Raw genomic sequence first — 20210 nt, forward strand, 5'->3', positions numbered from 1 at the left:
CAGCCTAGGATGAAACACACCAACGAAGTAATCATTGAAACAAGGAACAACGTCAACGTCCTACATATAAACAATGTAGAACAGTGGTTCTCAACGAGGGCGGTACCGCCCCCCGGTGGGCGTTTTGATTTTTCAGGGGGCGGTAGGATTAACTTGGCTTAAGGGGGGCGTTTTGATTATTAAGGGACATTCTGGTTTAACCCATCTTCCGCCCAGCGTAACGATTTCGTGAAAGAGCTCGTATCTTCGTGATAGCATTTCCTACCTCATACCTGGTGGAAAAGGGATGCAGCTGTGTTGTTCTGGTACATACCAAACAGCGAAACCCACTTGACATATCCAATTATCCATAAGAGGTGATCCTCGAATGTTTCTCACTGGCTTTACACCGGATGTAAAGAAACTGGCACTTTCTCACCAAGCCCAAGGTTCACACTGACTACCAGTAGGCGTATACTGTTTTCATGCTCGCAAATATATATTTGCTTTTCATCAAATGTAATTACTAGTCTCTAAAACCCTTACAGCCTGTTTCACCCTAAAAGGGGGATCATCAAAAGGTCCTTATTCTAATAGAAATAGAATTCTATTTGAATAAGGACCTTCTGATAATCCCCTTTTAGAGCGAAACAGGCTGTAAGGATTTTAGAGACTGGTAACTAGCCTATATTTGATGTAATTCGCTCTGTTTGGCATTTTGCTTGGCATTGAGCACTTTTTGTAGTATTAACAGTATTTATTGTTTTATATTTGCTTTTCGTAATTGATCGTTTTTGTTGGGGGGCGGTAACATTTTGCCAGTTCATGAAGGGGGCGTTGGGTAAAAAAAGGTTGAGAAACACTGATGTAGAACAACATATTATTATAACATTTACCCACTCTAAAAAGTAGTACGATGCCCGTACCTAACGGGAGGAACTCTTTTGGTGGATCTTGACGATCTTCTTGGATTTTCATTGTAAAAGCTTGATTGAGTCTGGTCGCCAGTCGTTGTTGATTGTGAATCGTCCCCTGGATCGCGAACAACTTCTTCGACGTGATGCAAATCATTTCCCGGTGAAACCTTACCGCAAGACGGCGCATCAGTCGGTGTGCGGCCGTAGCTGTAGCCGTAGCGTGTCTCGGCCGTAGCTGCAAGGCCGGATTTAGAGAAAAAGGGCCCTAGGCTATTGTCAATTTTAGGCTCCTAACCTCCACCCTAACAGCCATATGTCGAGTATTTTAAACAACCCCTGATTCCATGGTGAATTAATTATTAGTGATGGAATAATATATGCACGCAAGAAGGGACGTCGCCAGCACGTAATTTGGGGTGGAGGGAAATGAGTACCGGTAGGCTAATATTGCACACATGAGTGAGCCGGCAGCGTGGGGGGGTCGAGGGAACCTCTGTCGGAAAATTTCGAAGAAAATGTCTTAAAGTTGGGCATTCTGAAAGCACTTATAGCCCAAATTAATAATAAATCTCTGTCAAATGATGCTGCAACAGAGGGTTAGAGATGATAATGATGCTGCAACAGAGGGCAAAAGTTTATTTAAGTTACATAAAACCAACACGACTGTTTTGTAAAAATACATCAAAAACGATTGGGAATTCCAGAACTAACTAGAGTCCAGTGGCTCTCAACCTTTTTCGGCTTACGGCACCCTGCAAACAACCAAATAAATTGGCGGCACCCACAGTCAAATCAAAAAGTTTCTGCATTAAATAAAAATAATTTTGAAAAAAGTTTTCGCAAAAACAAAACTAACTACAGCTCCGTATCATATCATGTACAATTTAATTAAGTTCGTTTCAAACAAAGTCAGTGCGAAATTTGTGCTGAGTTTTAGCGCAAACCCTTTCAATGTCTGGGCGCATATTTGATAACGCTACTCTAATAACTTGCGGCACCCTTGCGAAACGTAAATGGCACCCTTGGGTGCCGCGGCACCCCGGTTGAGAACCACTGAACTAGACATAGGGAATTGTTATATGAATTCATTTCGCGTGATTGTAATTTATTGATTTCATGCATGTATAAATTGATTGATTGTGAGAATCTTTATCCTGGGATCAAGAAAATCTCTTAGAAGCTCAACCATGCAAATTTGCATACAACTCAAAGGTTTTGAACACCCTGACACAGACCATCTCACCAAGACTCACGGAGTGTAAGCTAATGTCCGCGTGTTGGCCTAAATTAGGGCTGTTACGGCCAATCTCTGTACAAATCAAACGTCATATAAAACCGTTCAGGTCTACTGAATCTTACGTCATGAAAATTCCTAAAACATGAGCAGAGATTGCACCATCGTTCGTAAGACTTGTATCACACCTGTTGAGAATTATGGTACTTCACAATGCATATGGATTATTGCGTCACATAACTGCGTAGGCTACGTGAGTTTGAGATATTGCCATGTATTCTGATCATTCGTAAAATTGTTGCTTGAAGTTAGTCGCAAATTTAACTGTTTCGCTTAGTGCTGCTAGCTGGACAAAATTTCCGTCTTTTATCTAACCCAGTAAACATTGATTGTTGGGGCAACATTGGCAAGAAGTTGGCCGCAACATTGGCAAGATGCAGACGCCAACGCTGGCAAGATGTTTTATGCACCATTTGGATGCATCTGGCCAGTGTTGGCGTCTGCATCTTGCCACCGTTGGCTTCTGCATCTTGCCAACGTTGGATTATGCATCTTGCCAACGCTGGCTACTGCATCTGGCCAACGTTGGCTTCTGCATCTTGCCAACATTGGCAAAATGTTTTATGCACCATTTGGATGCATCTGGCCAGCGTTGGCGTCTGCATCTTGCCAACGCTGGCTTCTGCATCTTGCCAACCTTGGCTTCTGCATCTAGCCAACATTGGCTTCTGCATCTTGCCAACATTGGCAAAATGTTTTATGCACCATTTGGATGCATCTGGCCAGCGTTGGCGTCTGCATCTTGCCACCGTTGGCGTATGCATCTAGCCAACGTCGACTTCTGCATCTAGCCAACATTGGCTTCTGTATCTTGCCAACATTGGCAAAATGTTTTATGCACCATTTTGCTTCATCTTGCCAACGTTGGCATCTGTATCTGGCCAGCGTTGGAAAGATGGCTTGTGCACCATTTTGCTTCATCTGGCGCCTAAATTCTGGTTGACTTTTATGCACCATGACGCTGCTTCATCTGACCTATTGACTATTGTGATGCCCGCGCTTTGACCAAGGTTGGCCATGCGAAGCAAGCTGGTGCATAAAACATCTGAACAGCATTGGCATTTACATTTGCCAAACGTCTCTGTACCTAAACCTCGCTCATCACCAAAAGTTTATTGTTGAACCTAGCTAATCCTTGGGCGAAAGAACAGCAGCAACACGGATTTATAAGCAACACTACTCCCTTTGTGACAAAGCAAAGTAACAGCCGAGCTTCTTATATTTTCACATTTATTAGAAACAAGCTACATCAAATCGTATTGACAGATGGATATTCATTGCACATCAGCAGCTTTTTCTTGCGTATCTTTATCATTCTGAATTCCTGCGAATGAAACAAAAATATTTAATTCAAGAGGGCTGTTTGGCAACAGTGTAGGATTTTGATCAGTTGTCGTCCAGGATAATACGAAGTTAATTGACAATCTGCAATATCAATGTAATATCCCTCTCTCCAATGTGCGTGACAAAAAACTTATCATTCGATTCTGCGCCACGCAGAGCGATAATCAAGTTCCAATACATTCTAATGGCGTGTACAGATAGTTATTCAACAACTATAGCAACACATTCGCAGTTGTCTTTCAAACATACAACAAGCTCACCAAAAGTTAGTTTTTGCCGTTTTCGGCCACCTTGCATGTCCTTCCAATTTCGAAATCACTCTGAAACTCATCATCAATTTGGTGCATGGCAGCAGCTTTGTCGTGCGCCATCACCATGTCTAATCATGAAAGTAAAAAAAGAAGTGTCAAATCAGCATAATGCCGACATAGCCTACTAACCACCATGTTCGTTGTTCACATCAATGCGAGTACACCACTAAAACATTTTCATACATTACTCAATACTCTTCACAATTACATCATACATTAATCAAAAGAGCAAAATGGCATAGTTATGACATAATCATTTAGTCGTAGTAGAAACATTTATCCGTACTCACCAAGAACAACCTTTTTCAGATTCTTCTTTAAACAATCAAACGAGTGCTTAGACTTCACGATGTTTTTTTTTTTTCTTTCTTTGTTCTCGACATGACTTGAACTGTGTTGTGTTCGATAATAATAGTTGGAATAAGTCCACTGATACAATCGCTTGCATTTTTGCCAACAACTTAACTTAAATTTGCCACCTGCAAAATGTAAATCGAATGTAATGACAGGGGTTTCATCCATCATATTAAAAAGCTTCAGCACTTGTTACAGAAATTTTCGACTGTTACAAATGACAGCCAACGTTTAAAGTTTTATTTGGGATTCCAGTCGTGTGTTGCGTATGTAGGTCGCAGTGTAGGCTACTGTAGGCTATGTTGTCGCAATGGGCGCAAAATAAAACATGTTATTATTATTATTATTCAGTTGACGGCAATGAAAGCTACATTTGCAAATACTCTACAACCATCACAGACCTATCCACACGACATAAAAATACAAACACATTCAAGCAGTCAGGCAAACACTGCCGGAGCAGCAAAATCAAAGATTGAGCAAAACCCTACACATGTTGTGGGACATCACAAGCTCTGCTACTTTGCTGATTTCTTCTTAGCACTCATCTAGGAGCACTGGCACTAAATTTGTCACGAGAATATTTCATATGAAAGTTTTCCATTGGTCATTGAGTTTTATAACTTTCTCTAAATTGAGTTTTATAACTTTCTTTAAATTGTGTAAACGTAGCCTAGTGACAAAAACGACTTTACACAATTATTTCAGGTTCAATGAATAAAAGACATTCACTTACCAGGTTTTCATAAACATTGTCGTAAGTCATTCCTATAGTTTCATTTTGATCATTTCTAAAACTTCTTTCGGCTCATTTCTAATTGATCATTTCTAAAACTAATATCTCAATTGAATTCGATTTTTTATATTTTCGATGCAAGAAGCGAAAATTCCTCTTAGCGCTGTTCACATAAGCATTGTGCTTTCGCCTCTCCGGCTCTACACGTAATTGTGTATTGCGCACAACCGCCATGCTTGAACAGTCGAAGTGAATCGAGTGACGTCATAATCCCTTTAGCAAAGGATTAAGTCATGGCCTTTGTCTTCCTTCATCAAAACAAACCAAGTTCTTCTGCTAAATTGCATCTCCTCACGTTGATATAACACATTGCCGCATTCTAAAGCTTTGTTGCCTATTTCACTTCAACACGTCATATTGCCCAGTCAAAGTTTAAGTAGTGACGTCATAATGAAGTTTTCACAACAATTATTGTGCCTGCAGTGTTTTTCTATGCACCGCGGGAGGAGAAAAACGATTTGCCTGATCGTTGAAAGTAAAAGTAGCAATCGCTTTGTGAAATCTCGCTTCAAGAAATTGAGGAGAGATTTCGACGCAACATGACTGCTCCTGAAGCTGGGAATTGCCCACCAGTAGCGGTGTCAGGGGAGTTTAGGGAGTACTTTTGAACTCGGGCCCTGGATAATGTTAGGAGCCCGTAACTTCTTCAAAGTGTCCGGAAAAACAAACAAACTACCGCGTATATTTAGATGTAGTGCGTTATTTTTAAAACTGTTTAGAGGCCCAAAGATCTCATTGGTACCGGGCCCAAATTATCTTCTCACTGGCCTGGTCTGTAGCAAATGATGGTGTACATTTGCATAAATTGAAAGAAAACTTTAGAATAGTTGTTCAACTGGCACAACGTTGGCAACATTTCTAACCGATGCTTGCTCACAGAAACATATTTTTAAACAAAACCGCATAAAAAAGGTTTGTAGGCTATTGATATTTTTAAAAATGGAAATAAGTAATAAAAGCATTGGCTACACTTCTGACCAACGCTGGTCTTAAATATTCATAGTATACTTGTACGGTATCAGAAAATAATAACAGCATTGATAGCCTATTATTAAAATTGTAGCAAAATGATGGCATAGCCTACATTTGCATAATTTGAAAGAAAACACCAAAATTGTTATGAATTGGCACAACGTTGGCAATGCTTCTGACCGATGTTAGCCAATCACACAACTGTGTTTTGAAGCAATACCACATGAAAAGAGGTTTGTGTTAGTATTTTTCAAGTTTAAAACAAATAAGCTTAAACCTGAAATAAAATCTTTGAGATCTTTTTGAACGCTTAATAAGAAGTATTGAAATTGTTGGCGTATTGTTGGCAATGTTGGACGAAATTGCCGACCTTGTGCCCTCACATCCAGCATATAGCCAACGTTGCAATTGTTTATTTTGTGGAAACGTGTAGGCTAATGGAAACTTTAAACTGTTTCGGTATCAAGCACGTTATCGCGTTCGCATTTTGTTGCTCCTACCTTTTTCTAGACCTCTGCTCAGTTTGGCATAAACAAACTGAAATGAAAGTACTTTGTTGGCAAAGCATTGGCTACTCTTCTGGCCAACGCTGGTCTTAAATATTCATAATATACTTGTACGGTATCAGAAAATAATGACAGCATTGATAGCCTATTATTAAAATTTTAAATTGTAGCAAAATGATGGCATACATTTGCTTAATTTGAAAGAAAACACCGAAATTGTTTTGAATTGGCACAACGTTGGCAATGCTTCTGACCGATTTTAACCAATCACACAACTGTGTTTTGAAGCAATACCACATGAAAAGATGTTTGTGTTAGTATTTTTCAAGTTTAAAACAAATAAGCTTAAACCTGAAATAAAATCTTTGAGATCTTTTTGAACGCTTAATAAGAAGTATTGAAATTGTTGGCGTATTGTTGGCAATGTTGGACGAAATTGCCGACCTTGTGCCCTCACATCCAGCATATAGCCAACGTTGCAATTGTTTATTTTGTGGAAACGTGTAGGCTAATGGAAACTTTAAACTGTTTCGGTATCAAGCACGTTATCGCGTTCGCATTTTGTTGCTCCTACCTTTTTCTAGACCTCTGCTCAGTTTGGCATAAACAAACTGAAATGAAAGTACTTTGTTGGCAAAGCATTGGCTACTCTTCTGGCCAACGCTGGTCTTAAATATTCATAATATACTTGTACGGTATCAGAAAATAATGACAGCATTGATAGCCTATTATTAAAATTTTAAATTGTAGCAAAATGATGGCATACATTTGCTTAATTTGAAAGAAAACACCGAAATTGTTTTGAATTGGCACAACGTTGGCAATGCTTCTGACCGATTTTAACCAATCACACAACTGTGTTTTGAAGCAATACCACATGAAAAGAGGTTTGTGTTAGTATTTTTCAAGTTTAAAACAAATAAGCTTAAACCTGAAATAAAATCTTTGAAACCTTTTTGAACGCTTAATAAGAAGTATTGAAATTGTTGGCAATGTTGGACGAAATTGCCGACTATGTGCCCTCACATCCAGCATATAGCCAACGTTGCAATTGTTTATTTTGTGGAAACGTGTAGGCTAATGGAAACTTTAAACTGTTTCGGTATCAAGCACGTTATCGCGTTCGCGTTTTGTTGCTCCTACCTTTTTCTAGACCTCTGCTCAGTTTGGCATAAACAAACTGAAATGAAAGTACTTTGTTGGCAAAGCATTGGCTACTCTTCTGACCAACGCTGGTCTTAAATATTCATAATATACTTGTACGGTATCAGAAAATAATAACAGCATTGATAGCATATTATTAAAATTGTAGCAAAATGATGGCATACATTTGCATAATTTGAAAGAAAACACCGAAATTTTTATGAATTGGCACAACGTTGGCAATGCTTCTGACCGATGTTAGCCAATCACACAAACTGTGTTTTGAAGCAATACCACATGAAAAGATGTTTGTGTTAGTATTTTTCAAGTTTAAAACAAATAAGCTTAAACCTGAAATAAAATCTTTGAGATCTTTTTGAACGCTTAATAAGAAGTATTGAAATTGTTGGCGTATTGTTGGCAATGTTGGACGAAATTGCCGACCTTGTGCCCTCACATCCAGCATATAGCCAACGTTGCAATTGTTTATTTTGTGGAAACCTGTAGGCTAATGGAAACTTTAAACTGTTTCGGTATCAAGCACGTTATCGCGTTCGCATTTTGTTGCTCCTACCTTTTTCTAGACCTCTGCTCAGTTTGGCATAAACAAACTGAAATGAAAGTACTTTGTTGGCAAAGCATTGGCTACTCTTCTGGCCAACGCTGGTCTTAAATATTCATAATATACTTGTACGGTATCAGAAAATAATGACAGCATTGATAGCCTATTATTAAAATTTTAAATTGTAGCAAAATGATGGCATACATTTGCTTAATTTGAAAGAAAACACCGAAATTGTTTTGAATTGGCACAACGTTGGCAATGCTTCTGACCGATTTTAACCAATCACACAACTGTGTTTTGAAGCAATACCACATGAAAAGAGGTTTGTGTTAGTATTTTTCAAGTTTAAAACAAATAAGCTTAAACCTGAAATAAAATCTTTGAAACCTTTTTGAACGCTTAATAAGAAGTATTGAAATTGTTGGCAATGTTGGACGAAATTGCCGACTATGTGCCCTCACATCCAGCATATAGCCAACGTTGCAATTGTTTATTTTGTGGAAACGTGTAGGCTAATGGAAACTTTAAACTGTTTCGGTATCAAGCACGTTATCGCGTTCGCGTTTTGTTGCTCCTACCTTTTTCTAGACCTCTGCTCAGTTTGGCATAAACAAACTGAAATGAAAGTACTTTGTTGGCAAAGCATTGGCTACTCTTCTGACCAACGCTGGTCTTAAATATTCATAATATACTTGTACGGTATCAGAAAATAATAACAGCATTGATAGCATATTATTAAAATTGTAGCAAAATGATGGCATACATTTGCATAATTTGAAAGAAAACACCGAAATTTTTATGAATTGGCACAACGTTGGCAATGCTTCTGACCGATGTTAGCCAATCACACAAACTGTGTTTTGAAGCAATACCACATGAAAAGATGTTTGTGTTAGTATTTTTCAAGTTTAAAACAAATAAGCTTAAACCTGAAATAAAATCTTTGAGACCTTTTTGAACGCTTAATAAGAAGTATTGAAATTGTTGGCGTATTGTTGGCAATGTTGGACGAAATTGCCGACCTTGTGCCCTCACATCCAGCATATAGCCAGCGTTGCAATTGTTTATTTTGTGGAAACCTGTAGGCTAATGGAAACTTTAAACTGTTTCGGTATCAAGCACGTTATCGCGTTCGCGTTTTGTTACTCCTACCTTTTTCTAGACCTCTGCTCAGTTTGGCATAAACAAACTGAAATGAAAGTACTTTGTTGGCAAAGCATTGGCTACTCTTCTGACCAATGCTGGTCTTAAATATTCATAATATACTTGTACGGTATCAGAAAATAATAACAGCATTGATAGCCTATTATTAAAATTTTAAATTGTAGCAAAATGATGGCATACATTTGCATAATTTGAAAGAAAACACTGAAATTGTTATGAATTGGCACAACGTTGGCAATGCTTCTGACCGATGTTAACCAATCACACAACTGTGTTTAGAAACAATACCACATGAAAAGAGGTTTGTGTTAGTATTTTTCAAGTTTAAAACAAATAAACCTGAAATAAAATCTTTGAGACCATTTTCAACGCTTTATAAGATGTATTGAAATTGTTGGCGTATTGTTGGCAATGTTGGCAAAATGTTGGACGAAATTGCCGACCTTGTGCCAACATACCCAGCATATAGCCGATGCTGGCCCAGCAATCAATGTTTGCTGGGAAGTAGTTTGGATTATAGTGACAAGTTTTTAGTGGTGTATCGCGTTGCACTCCATTTTCGACAGCCGTGGGCTATTTTACAGAAATACAATTCTTGAAAGGACGTTTAAAAAGAGTGTTTCTTTTCGGTCATTGCATTCAGACGAACGGATCCGGGAATCTTATCTTACAATTTTCCCACGAAGAGATTATGGTTTACCGCTGTGACCAAGGGCTTCCATATGTCCTCTTTTAAAAGGATTTGTTCTCTTTTTTGAAGAAAAATAAATTGTCCTCCGAGGACACCCAAAAATGCTCAAATGTCCTCTTTTTTACATTTTCAGTTTTCTTGCTCATATTTTCAACAAGATTTCATTGTTATGTGACTTTTTCGCAATTTCCAATCATTTCTGCACCAATGCAACATGCTGGTTTATAGATTTTCAAAAAAAAAAAAACATTGACGTAGGCTACCATTTGATCTGCTGTTCTAAACAATCTTAGACCTTCATTGAAACATACAACATTGTATGTTGTTATATGTTGTAGATAGAATTCTTTAAGACTGCGTTGTTTATTAACTTGACCACTAGTTCCAGAAGAACAGAAATCCAAACATAGCAAAAAGAAAACACCGAACTATTGACAATCTCAGTACCGAAATACTAGCATGCTGGCGTACTACATTAGGAATTCCATCACAGCAAAAAGAACTTCAACTTTGGGGAAAAGAAACTTCGTTTACGACTGCACCTTGATTACAAATAAAATAATAGCGAGTCTGAGTTGAATGGAACAGCAATGAGTGCGAATGGAACAGCAATGAGTGCAAATGGAACTGCAAATCCACTTGTGAGGAAACTTCCTCATTTGAGGAGATCTGATCAACAAATTTATGAAAATAAAAAATTGGGACAAAATCAAAAAAAAATGGGATAAATCACAAAGAAATAAATCATTAAAAAATGTAAAAGCTTGCAAAAGAGTTTGACATATTTACATTTTAAGCTTCTCACAATTTTATAATAAATTATTGTTTACCCAAATCTATTTTGTATTGATTCAGCGCTTGTAGATGTTGTTGATCTCCACATTTAATAGTTTGGCTAATTTGTCAAGTGAAAAAAATCGAAAAAAAAATATCCAATGTGCACTGTGCATAACATAAATATTTTTTAAAATTAAATCGTGGCGTGGATGTTTACAACTTATGTGGGTGCAAATGTAGAATGAATTTAGTCTATGATGCAGCCACAATAGTGCAAGGAAGGTGCCTTTTAGTGTAGAAGTAGGTGCCTTTTAGTGGATGCCTTTTAGTGTAGAAGTAGTGCCTTTTAGTTGAGTCTGTCCTTAGCATCTCATTAACAGCTGTAGCCTATACAACTTCAATTTTATTTCATGCAAGTAATTTTATGATTTCGCTAAAGCTGATCCTTTTTTTCTGAAAAAAAGTTAAGGCATGGCTACCTGCAGATACTGCCTGATTTGTCACATTTTTATTACATTATCACATCACATTTTTATTTTGTCGCAACAAATCGGCTTGCGAAAAACAAATTTGTCTGGGCTTTTGTGTCTGATTTTTTGCTGTAACTTTTCCTGCATACGTCTATAACACTGGGCAACATTTTACAACTTATTCTTTATTCTTTACTCGTTTTAAGTTTGCTTAGACTAATGTGGCCATGCTGAATCCAAATCTGGCCTTAAATTTTTTCCAACACATCACGTTTTTGAGATATGATAATAAAAATACCTTGTTTTTGCAGAAAATGGAAGATTTGGCGTACCGTTTACCACCAACATATGCAGTGACATAGTGAAAGGTTAGTGTTAGACAAGCCAAAATAGCTTAAATAAGATTACTGGACAAGCATTACTATGAGCCTTCTTAAATCTTTGTTATTTCATGCAAAACATACACCGGGGAGGGTCAATTATACTTTTAGCTTGATATTATTGCTTTGTTAATAATGTTGCTTCCAAAACAAATTAGTACCAAAATTATAGTTTGTAGATGTACTTCAGCTATATATGCACCCCATGGCCTGGATTTCTGGATGCAGCACAATGTGTATGTGCAGTGGCGTACGCAGGGGGGAGGCCATTGGGCCATGCCCCCCCCCCCCCCCCCCCTTAAAAATGGTTTAGTAGTTAACGACGTAGATTAAGGCATTTAATATGTTTTGCATTGCTTTGTCAAAGCAATCAATGTAACAATGTTGTTTTATAGACTAAGCCAATGCGAAATACATGGCCCAATCCACCTACCCCACCCTAGGTATGCCAATGTAGCATAGTGTTCTGTAAGCCTATTATAGTGATTAGTGAGAGAGAAATGGATAAAGTCTAAACTAAAACCATACTGGGATATCATGAAGACGTCTGGGATATCAATGGCCAGTGGCGTAGCCATAGGGGAGGGGGGGGTTGGGGGTTACAACCCCACTTTGGCACGCGTGTGACGTCACGATATTGAGAATGATGCTTCCAGTCTCTTTATGCTTGGGAATGATGCTTTCAATCTAAAAAAAACTTGCCTAATTTTAAACAAAACTGCATTAAAAGAGCGAGTTTTGCCAATACCAAACATTCAAACATCTCAGCCAGGAATTAACAACAAGAAAACATAGAGACTTAGCTTTATTTCCGAAAAATGCCGAAGAAAACATGATATTATCTTTTTGCTATGCCACCTGACAGCACCATTTTACAGGAATATTCATACCCACATTTTTTTTTAAATGTTGTCAGAATGCACTAAATTCAAAGTAATTTTTCAAAAATTTCTGGGGGAGGCCCCCCAGACGCCCCGCCGCTGGGTGTCCTCTTAAGAGAAAGAGCCGACGGGCTTCGCCCGCCAGTCGTCAAAAAAAACCCTTTCAAAATTCCTAGCTACGCTACTCTCAATGGCCCCACCCTTGAGAAAATCCTGCGTACGCCACTGTGTGTGTAATAAACGCAACGTCAAACCTTACACTTTTGGCAAAAGTAACAATTTGCTGTTATCATATCTCACAAACCTGACGTGATAGGATAAATCTGAGGTCAGACTTGAAATCAGCATCCCACAGTTAGTCTAGGTCATATATTTTCATTTGAGAAATAAATTTGATGTTGTCCAGTGTAATTATCCAAAAGGATGTAAAAAATTCTTCATAAGTAACATTCTACTTGTATTTTACCCGCTGGTGAAATGTGTCCTCTTTTTAGGCGATGAAAATACAGTAGGCCTAGCCTAAATTAGTTTAACTATTCGGGGAGATATTCCAGGTGCCACTAAATGGCCAGCTGTTCTTGGAATCTCTCGACATGCGAGGTTCAAACGCACACTTTGAGAGTGAAATGATAGTTGCATGATTTTTCTGTTGCTTCGTTCGCAAAGTTGGCCACATTCAATAATTCAGCTATCGGAGCACAATCCAAAACGACTTGTTGGTCTCAATCATGTTATAACGTTTGCGTTTTGTCGCTTCTACCTTTTCTAGACTAATGTTTGTAATAAATTGCTTTTCGTTGTGATGGTCAGAACTCAGAAATATAAACAAACTGAATCGAACACAAAAAATGGATTCGTTACCCAACAAATAGATTATTGGTATCTAATCGATAACATCAACCTTGGAAAAGTATGATACTTCGTACACGTTGCAAGAACCTCATTGGAAATTGTGATGTTGACTGGAAGGCTACAAGGCAAACGAACAAAGGGACGACTACAAAAGAAAATCACAGGAATGAACAGGATGCTGGAATTATTATTAAAAACAAAACAATGTGGCGGAAGTTCATAGCTGATCGATCTGTTGCAGTAGTAATCGATTACACTGCTACTATGATCACCGGATATCTGTCGCAGCGTTAGAAGTAGGCTCTAGCTAGCCTTCAAATAAATACACGCCAGTAATAGAACTTGAGTGTGTAAACCGAATGTTATTTCAGATAAGTTTCACAAGTATTTTAATAGTTTTTGTATTTAAAGTCACATGCAATACACATTGTACAGTAAAGTATAATATTTGCGTAGTTTGCCACAGATATAAGCAAAAGCCGTAAAATAATCCAATCGTGAAAGGAAATGACCAAGAAGTAACCTTCTACGTTACGATTCAGACAACAATCATTCGTTTTTCACATCTGTAAACGTTGAATCAATGTGAAAACGACTGATTTGCTGTCTGGGCATCTGACTAATTATGGTATAACAATATCACAACTTTTTGTGACAATGCTTGGAGCGCGATTTGTGACTTCTGCATAAAATCTAAGTCCAGCTATCAAGCCAATCCTGCTTTGTAATAATCCACCGTCTGTAAACGTTGAACCAATATAAAACACGACAAATGTGATGGAAAGTACGCTGACAGCACACTTTTTTAAATCAAAAACGTAAAGTTGTTTTTAGGTGATCTCAGATTACAAGCAAAGCTCCTGTTTTCAAAAACATGGCTTGAAGGTCATTCTAATTCACAGTTAGGCCTGAATGAGTTTACCAATGAGCGATGACACATGTAGGCCTAATCAAAATACTAGTACGAACCGATAAGCGCTCAATTTTTCATGAACGTAAATTGAAAGTCTAGGCTACTACATTCACATAATCTCAATAAGTACAATTCCAACGCATAACTCAGAAACTAAACTTGCAGGCACAAGCGTTCAGGGTACTGCTCATATTAACAATGCTTGACATAAAAAGGCTTCCAAATACATGGCAGATAAAAATTCTTCATTTTCTTAATCAAAAAGTTTGTTTAAAGGAATGTATAAAGCTGATTACGAAGGCCATTAAAATGATCCAGGAAGATTGCGTCCATCACCAAAGCACCACCGACGAAGCGAAAAATGACGATGATAATAAATAATGCTCTGTATATTCTGAATTTTCTTCATGTGAGTACAATGATTTGTGTTATAGCTCATTGGTGGGACGTCCCTCTTTAATTTGCTTACAGTCTTGCTTGCAAATGAGATTAAAAATTCCCTTCTTAGGTTCCTTGACGTGAGCTTTGTAAATGCCGTACTCTTCATGGTCACCAACGTAAGTGTAGCACATATCTGCTAACCTGTGGGCAAAAATATCGCTGGTCAAGGGTTTCTCTCTAATTCATTGTTTTATTTCGATCTCTTTCAGTTTCAAACGTCTGTCGTTGGTCTTCGCGATGTTGAACAATAGACTAAAAGTTTGTAAATTCATTTTACAGCAGAAAGTCTAATTAACAAATTGATAGTTGCCGCATTTTGTTAATCACTTGCGTAGCAAGAAATTGACACAGGATATCGTGTTTTAAAATCTGAATCACATACTTTTCCACTGTTCCTTTTACATGCAAATGATTCTATCCCAAAACGAAATATTTTCGTAATCATCAGAGATTGTTATGAAGCAGAGAGACTTTCTTTTTTCAAACAAGTTTTTCGTAAAAAGTTTGTGTTCGAGCATGTTTATGTTGTTGCACAAAAGACTGTGGCCAATATAATGTGAACCAAAAGCGTCGAGTGATGTCAACAGAGCAACGACATTGCTTGCAGTAACGTGAAAATTAATTAGCGTAATCTGAAAGGTTCAAATTGATACCTTTTTAACGTAAAGCAACTTCAACAAAAGTAATTACTTAAATACAACCTTCTAGGCCATGGTCCACCACCCTGCATTATTCCTGGGGCTTCGGCAGCTTCACTTCCAGGGTAGCTCAGATGCTTTACCCCTTTCACTTCCTTCAGCCCATAATTGCTCCATTCCCGATCTCCACAAATTTCTTCAAACATTTCGATCAATCTCCCTTCGCTGATTTCTTTCTTGCCATCACGAATGGCCTTTACCTTGTTGATGTCTTTCTAATAACATTGAATGGTCGTTTTACGTAATTATTTCTACTCAGTACGCAATGAACAAAACGGAAAGGTTGACATCGCACGCTGTTGTGTCATTGTGTGTCAGGATTGCTTGCATGCAAGATTGATAAAGGCACTTCAACTTGTGCAACGCAGATTCATATCACGACGTAGTTTTGGAAAATAAGCGACCTATTATTATTCAAGTCAGTTAATTTACTGTAAACATCCTAAAAAAAGATTTAGTTGAAATTATATTTAGCGCCGTGGGATATGATTAATGCTGTGGGATAGTTGCACAGAAAAGCAACCTTCTCGTCAGTCTTGAGATATATCAGTGAACAAGACATAGCCACACGTACTTGGAGACTGACGAACCAAAAACAACGCACTATTCTGTCACCAAGTTAATAAAGCATGCAACCCAAAATGATAATAAATATGGGTGGAAAATGGTTCGAATGCTTGGTTAAACCGAGTAGAAATAGAGGCCTGAAATAAATAAACTACTCAGGTTTAGTGAGCGCTTTAAAAACTATGCTGTTTTCATCCTAGCTATACTTAGTGCTGCAAATCGAATTTATAATACTGAAGATAAAAATAATTAACTTTTTATTAAATGTATGATACCTGTAACGCCGTGGCGTATCGCACGGCTATAGCGGCACACGCGTCACAACGAAGATTCGCCGGCATGAAGTTGTCCTGTGTTTCTTCATCGGTCAAGTCGGGCGCTCCCATGCTGATAGTTCCCGACATCGGATCGCCGTCCGCAGACTTCGTGATTGTTGGCTTTCCCATTTGGCCGAAAGACGCAGCAAAAAGTGACACAAGGCAAAGAAACACAGTCAAATCCACAATCACCATATTTTTTCTTAACACAGCTTCACTTGTCACTAAATACCTATACCGCCTATGCTGCAATGACAATTCAATATGTCATAAAAACTTTATTTATCAATGCCAGCAACGCCTTTGTTTGCAAAGAAGTTTTGCTTCGAGTCAACACTGAAGTTGTCCGCCTTGCTGCTTAGCTTACTTTTAACGACTAATTTGAAAACAGATGGTGAATGCCTCCACTCAATAAACTGCTTGCGTCACAACCTGTCTATCGCTTAATTATTGACAGACATATACGTCCCATTGTTAAGGCATCGTATGCCTGTACACGTGTTGATCAAACAGGAACACCATGATTTCGCATTCCCAAAAGCTTGCCACATGCAAAATGAAGTTGTGCTAAGTGATGTTTACAAGCAAGAAACTGTCTGCGCACCACAGAAGTATTTACTACTGTAGCTTGGAAAGCAACTTCGGCGCCTCACAATTCAGAACAAAAGGTTCTCAAGTTCAATAAAATAGCAAATACTGATCCTGAAATAACCAATAAATTAAACTAAGACCGCTCAAAATAATATCAAGACAGCGAATTTTGTGTCAAAACCAAGACATTATTCTGCTCAATAGTGCTCCACATATTGCACATAAGCTAAAACAACTGGCAAGTCGTTTCGAGTTCACAACGAACGAAACTACTTCTAGCCCTAGACTTTTGACTCAAACAACTCTAGTGAATGGATATTTTTCTTTCAAAACATAGTGGGTGACTGGGTGTGATAAGTAGGGAGTTGAAAATCTATAAACACATGCTTTTGAATGCATAATTACGCTTGTGTTTGAGCATCAGTAAAATCACATAAACTTTCAATGCAAGAGATTAATAATACAACTATCTCCAAAATTATAGTCAGTAGTCACAAGAGCTTCTATTTTACTGGTTGGTAGATTACTTGTTAACCAGCCGAAGATTGTTTTACATGCATCATCGGTTAGTATTCCTTTTACAACCCACGTAACTGTCAATGACAAATGTCTTGGTTTGTTATCTGTGTCTAGCTATTGCCAGTATACCTTCAAACAACTATGCTTTACCAGAATTTATTACAAGTTTACAACTGATGGACTATTAGTTTTTTTGGAGAAAAGTTTCATGTTATTGAGTTGCTATTGGTGCTACCTGCAATCCAGCAAAATATACCGTGTTGCCGCGACCAAATAAGATCGCCGACCGCTATTCTGTAAAACAAGTTTCATTAACTTGCAAGCGTAATTTACAATGTGAAAACTTTTAGTCATATTATAAAAATTATAATTATCGGCACTGTAGGCTACTAAGTCTTAATGAAATATTATATAATAAAACAAATCGCACTACAGGCAAAAATTCTGAATAATGCAATGTTTTTTTTTATGGCAATATAATCGATAACAATCATTTAAACTTTGAATGATCGTGGATGTGATTGCAAAATGGGCAAGTAGCCTGATTTTCAAATTCATGAATTTGAAATTTCAAGTTAGTGTCAAAAGTATTGTGGTGTTTTATATACAGTAGGTTGGCAAAAATACCATATTTGTGTCCTATAGTAGGGGTCAATATCATAATTTAAGCTTCTTCAATCATGCTCCCATTCCAGGCTGTCAATGGGTGAAGGAAATTGCATCATATACATATAGTTTTGTTCAACCGCAAAGCTTCATTACTACAGTAGTACAACAAAGTCTAATATAGTAGCAGCACTCTAGGCTTGTAAAAGTGGGCTTTCAAATGGCCTGATTGCTGAAGTGAAGGTTGCAAATGTTGTTAATGTACAAATAATAGCACTGGGGAATGGGGATGTAAATGTTAGTTCTACTTTGTTGAATTTTCAGCATGATTGATAGTAAGTTGAAATTTGGAGATCTGCTGTCCAGATAGCTCAGTTTGATACAACACCCGATATTGCAGACAGCAAACGTAAAGATACTGTAGTTGAACGCTTGAGTAAATGCATTTTAAAGCAGATCTCCAAATTTCAACTTACTAAATCTAATTTAATTTCAACTTACAATGTTTTCTCCATTGAAGTTGAACAATAGCCAATGATGAGTCAAAATACATTTGCTGCTAATGTTGAAATGTCGAGGCAGAAAATGTCATTGTATGCTGAAGGGAAAACGTTCTTGATACAAGTTCTGCCTGATGTGTTTTGAATAAGTGTTGACCGAGATATGCAATATTGAAATACCAAGACTTGCATATGGTGCCAGTGCAGCTGGACACATGAATTTTAACTGGCCCAGTGACCAATAACTATTAACTGTCTCTGTTGGGCCTGGATTCGAGTTCAATTTTTTGACAACCCAAACCTAACAAATGCTCTGGGAGGCATTGCTAGTTGGCTTACTTGAAACAGGGATATCTACAACAAAGTTTTAGATATCCCTGACTAGAAGATAGTTGACTCTTAGAACAGTAGCGTAGCCAGAAATTTTGAAAGGAGGGGTTTTGACTACCCAGCGGCAGGGGGTCTGGGGGGCCTCCCCCAGAAAAATTACTTTGAATTTGATGCATTCTGAGAGCATTTTCAACAAAAATGTGGGTACGAATATTCCTGTAAAATGGTGTTGTCTGGTAGCATAGCAAAAGGATAAGATCATGTTTTCGTTGGCATTTTTCGGAATTAAAGCTTAATTTCTGTATTTTCTTGTTGCTTAATTCCTGGCTGAGATGCTTGAATGTTTGGTATTGGCAAAACTCGCTCTTTTAATGCAATTTTGTTTAAAATTAGGCAAGTTTTTTTTAGACTGAAAGCATCATTCTCAATATCGTGACGTCACATGCGTGCCAAAGGGGGGGGGGGGTTGTAACCCCTAAAACCCCCCTCCTTGGCTACGCCACTGCTTTAAAATATTACCGCAATTTTTGCTGATCCCTAGATTAAGTACTATGAAAAAGTAGAAGTGTTAGTCTTCAAGTTACATTGAAATATACGGTACTCAATTTTAGGCTCACCAACTTTTTACAATATAGTTTAACTTAGGCCTACCACATCTCCCTTATTTTCATCGCCCAAACAGAGGACCTGTTTTGTTAGCAAGTAAAATGCAAGTGATTTTTACATTTAAAGATTTTTTTACATCTTCTTGGATATATCATGGGGGTAAAACCAAACTGGCTTATGTATATACACTATTAGGTTTTTTCGTTTTATTGCAGTGTCTCGGTTTTTGAACTTAGCTCTTTCCAGCACTGTACAGTAGGTTTCAGCTTTGTATGTATGGACATACTTCCAAACGTCTCACACACTTTGAAAGCAAAACTGGGCTATGTGCATCTGTGGACCCTGCTGTCGACAACTGGACATAGCCCTTTTCTAGGTTGATAGCAGAAATAGGTCTATGTTCATAACGTCCATAAATCATAGAAAATTTTTACAATGAAAAATTAGCTTTAATGAGATCATAACGTTGCTTGCAAACATGAAGTATGATTGAAATTATACACAACCATTAGGATGCTAGAAAAGAACCAAACTAAAGCCTGTTGTCTAGTTTCTTGCTCCATATTGTGGCTGCATCATAGAAAAAATGCATTTTACAGCCATTGCAGTTAAAGAACTACGCAATTTTTAATAGTTCATCAAAAAAGTTCTACAGTTCTGCAATATATGAAATATTTTGTCCATTTTTTACATGCCATCATTTAAAAAAAAGAAAAAGCATAATAC

The 20210-nt window shown here is 37.7% G+C and overlaps 1 protein-coding gene and 1 long non-coding RNA gene across 2 annotated transcripts; both read right to left on the reverse strand.

Moving 5' to 3' along the window:
• Positions 1-4146: 4146 nt before the first annotated feature.
• Positions 4147-5178, reverse strand: LOC145784673 (uncharacterized). The gene is made up of 2 exons (XR_014291027.1): positions 4936-5178; positions 4147-4324 (listed from the first exon to the last, which is right to left on the reverse strand). It is a non-coding gene; the product is annotated as an uncharacterized LOC145784673 (long non-coding RNA).
• An 8603-nt stretch (positions 5179-13781) lies between these two features.
• On the reverse strand, positions 13782-16574 carry LOC145771199 (marginal zone B- and B1-cell-specific protein-like). The gene is made up of 3 exons (XM_082582937.1): positions 16291-16574; positions 15452-15663; positions 13782-14891 (listed from the first exon to the last, which is right to left on the reverse strand). Exons 1-3 carry the CDS (start codon positions 16525-16527, stop codon positions 14738-14740), a joined length of 603 nt encoding a protein of 200 aa, XP_082439063.1. The 5' UTR covers positions 16528-16574; the 3' UTR covers positions 13782-14737.
• Between the last annotated feature and the right edge of the window lie 3636 nt (positions 16575-20210).

Source organism: Aplidium turbinatum, chromosome 1 (assembly GCF_918807975.1).
Source record: "Aplidium turbinatum chromosome 1, kaAplTurb1.1, whole genome shotgun sequence".
In the NCBI taxonomy this organism is placed as follows: Eukaryota; Metazoa; Chordata; class Ascidiacea; order Aplousobranchia; family Polyclinidae; genus Aplidium; species Aplidium turbinatum.

Coding starts and splice junctions, on each gene's coding strand:
- LOC145771199 (XM_082582937.1), bottom strand. CDS start 16,527: ATGGTGATTGTGGATTTGACTGTGTTTCTTTGCCTTGTGTCACTTTTT. Junction 15,664..16,290: donor GATACGCCACGGCGTTACAG/GTATCATACATT, acceptor CAATGTTATTAG/AAAGACATCAACAAGGTAAA. Junction 14,892..15,451: donor GGTGGACCATGGCCTAGAAG/GTTGTATTTAAG, acceptor TTTTGCCCACAG/GTTAGCAGATATGTGCTACA.